Source organism: Carex rostrata, chromosome 35 (genome assembly GCF_964058835.1).
Source record: "Carex rostrata chromosome 35, lpCarRost1.2, whole genome shotgun sequence".
In the NCBI taxonomy this organism is placed as follows: Eukaryota; Viridiplantae; Streptophyta; class Magnoliopsida; order Poales; family Cyperaceae; genus Carex; species Carex rostrata.
The window spans coordinates 3,416,184-3,419,503 of record NC_135952.1 but is presented as its reverse complement, the minus strand read 5'-3'; the positions used below and the strand labels follow the sequence as shown (position 1 = coordinate 3,419,503).

The window sequence follows — 3,320 nt, the reverse complement described above, 5'->3', positions numbered from 1 at the left end:
AGTGCAGGTTGTCACCAAACTTATTACAAAAATAAAATATAAAATAAAACAGGTTCATCAATCTTGCAGAAAAAAAAGGCAAATTATATTGAAAATAATAAGAACATGTTCCAAGGCATACCGTACCCTTCTCTTCTTTGTCATTTTCATTTCATTTATGATATTTATGATATTTATGATATATATATATGGTGTTAGGTGGTGTTGTAATGAGACATCTCAATTTTTTCTATATAATACAAGTTTGGCAGCATTGCCAATTTTTCAAAAGAGGGAGAGAGGGAGAGAGAGAGAGAGAGAGACATATATTAATATAGATATATAGATATGGACGTCACACTTGAACTCAGTCCATCTCTGCTTTGAAAATAAAGAGGCTATCACATGTCCATATATTTTGCGAACCATGCAGAGACTCCACAAACATATAATTCCAAATTAAAAATGCACTCCAGTAACAAATTAATGGTATACGTCCATTACAATCAATACTTATTTCTGAGATGTATATAAATACGCCTTACATTTCCCACATTAATTTTGTCTCTGAAATAATGACAGCCAATATTGCTCCAAATACATTCATAAATTAGATTAAACAAACATTAATTATCCAAACACATGATTCATTATCGATCAAGATAAATCTATAAAATTGCAAACCCTAATTTATCTGCTTGGCATCAAGAGCTTGAATTTGCTGTTCTAACTGCACTCAATTAATTAGCAAGCAATTATCATTATGTCTATTAATTGTAATAAGTTCGTCAACTAAAGGGGCATATATAAAAAAACCACCAACTTTTGTTTTTTCAAGAAAATAATTTGGTGCAAAATCTAACTGCATTAATTTATTATGAATTTAATTCACTTAGTTATTTTACCTGAAGCATAGTCTTAAGTCTCAGGTGCAGCTCGTCAAATTCACGCCTGATCTCAACCATTGCTGCTATACACCTGCTTGATAGAGTAGACATTCCCAAATCATATTGAGATATTTTAGAATCATGTTAAAAATAACCACACAGAAATATATTATAAAGAATGTCAATAATTAAAGAATATTAATTACAATGATGTGATGTGATGTGATCCTCTAATAAACATTTTAGTTTTAGAAAAAAAAAAAAAACATATGTGTAACTATGATTTCATGTATATATATCCTTGGAAAAATCTAAATTGACATATATAGATACCATGTGAAAAATATTTGACCTCCTAAAGTTCAAAAACCATTGAAATATTCACCCATCCAAAAGTTGAAACATATAATACATAGATATATATGAGCAAACATTTTCAACTTTCGGTTTATATTTTGGAAAGATCAAAAAGACCAAATTCAATTCTTTGATCAAGTAGCTTAATTAAATTTATCCGTCAATTCTACCATTCAGTGTTTATGCCATGAATATATAAGTGCAGGGTTGCAACCAAACTTATTACAAAAACAAAATATTAAATAAAACAGGTCCATCAATCTTGTAGAAAAAAAAGGCAAATAATATTTGAAATAATAAGAACAGGTTCCAAGATTGGCATACCGTACCCTTCTTTGTCATTCTCTTTATAAACCTTGAGAAACCTGATGCACCCAAATCGTACCCTTTTAGCACCGACACTGCGAAATAAAATAAACTAAATAAAAATGAAAACTTTCTATCTAACAACTATTACGTACATATTCTATATTGGGAACACTCTTCAAATTTTATGTTGAAAGAAGATGGTGTCATAACAAGCTAGACTGCCAATTAATGTGACAGAAGAAATTCAATAGAAGTTGTTTAATTAATTATATATAAAGAATTAATGGTCTTCCTTATTGGGTACTTAATTATAATAATTCAGGATGCTAGCTCTAATTAAGTTATGTTCTAAACAAGTTTATTTTGTGCCTATTTTTACCCAAAGTTATACACGACCAGTCATAAATCATAAAATCAAATTTATGCACTGACAGTTCGTACAATATCTTAACAAAAAAAGAAAAAGAAAAGAAAGGCCGGTATAGGAGAATGTGAAACTAACCAAGCGCAGCTTCCCTTCAACTTGTGCACATATTCAGCAACCTTCTCAAAATCAACAACTGACTCTCTCCTTTACCAATCAAAACGAAAAAAAATCATAATTAGAATAGACGTATGTATTATACTTGCTATATATACAGAATTGAACAAGAGCCTGTAATTTAACAAATTAAGATGAGTATCAGTGTATCATATATAAATGGTGCCATTTCAGTTCCATAATCTTTCAGGAAAATAAATTTACTAGGTGAGATCTAGTACATACGACAACACTTACAGCTGAGAGACAATCTTCTCGCCTTGATCACAGAAGATGGACATCATTTCGACCAGAAAGCCAGGGTTCTCATCTTCCACGCTCTGCAGTACCATAAATTCTTCATCCAAAATATCCTGTTCGTTTTTTTTTTCAAGTTCAAATCACAATTAAAAAAGTACTATATATCAAGTGTTAAATGATATAAAAAACCCAAAAAAAAAAACATTTATCACAATTTGCTTACTTTTTTCCCTATCTTGGAAAAATTATGTTATGTTAACATACAACTCACTAGAGTGTATATTCAGTGGAAAAATAAAATATTAACAAAATTATACTTTCAGGTATCTGTTTTTAATTTAATTTGGTGGGACAGAGAAACAACATCCAATTATAAAGAGCAATATAATATAATTGGATTTACCCTGGCAAACATGGAGTTCACGAGGTAGTTGAGTTGCGCCTTTAGAAAAGCCGACATCCTTTTCAGAATTTGAGAAGACTGAACACTGTGATCAAGATATCAAGAATATTTGATAGAATATTTAGGAAGATTTATTGTGAGCTGTGTAGGAAGATTATCAAGACATTTTGTATAAATCATGTAAAATGTACTTATGAAATAAAAAAAAAAAAAAAGTATATAAACATAGAATCTTTTTCCATCTCCACAAATGACATGGGGTGTGACTATGGATATAAAACAACAAAATTGCATTATTTTGTTAAAACAAGGGCATTTTAGTCCATAATTATTTAAACTGTACATAAACTAAGATTTTGTTAGTTGTACGTTAATTAGAAAAAATGTACATTTTTCAATCCTGAGGCAAGTATGAAATGATTGAAAGAGTAAACGAAAATATATGATACATCAAGGAAAAAATGGAGGTACTCTCAAAGTTGAAGTTGATGGATATGAATGATATTAACTCATTTGTTCTAGACTTCTACTAGTGTGTGTGCGTATGGGTGTGGTCCTAGTATTTTCAAGAAATAACAACAATTTAAAAAAAAAAACAAAAACA

General features: G+C 29.7%; 1 protein-coding gene across 1 annotated transcript; it reads right to left on the bottom strand.

Moving 5' to 3' along the window:
- Positions 1-570: 570 nt before the first annotated feature.
- On the bottom strand, positions 571-2,421 carry LOC144549275 (histidine-containing phosphotransfer protein 2-like). The gene is made up of 5 exons (XM_078297997.1): positions 2,311-2,421; positions 2,035-2,103; positions 1,553-1,624; positions 885-957; positions 571-709 (listed from the first exon to the last, which is right to left on the bottom strand). The coding sequence occupies exons 1-5, from the start codon at positions 2,403-2,405 to the stop codon at positions 665-667; spliced, it is 354 nt and encodes a 117-aa protein (XP_078154123.1). The 5' UTR covers positions 2,406-2,421; the 3' UTR covers positions 571-664.
- Positions 2,422-3,320: the final 899 nt, after the last annotated feature.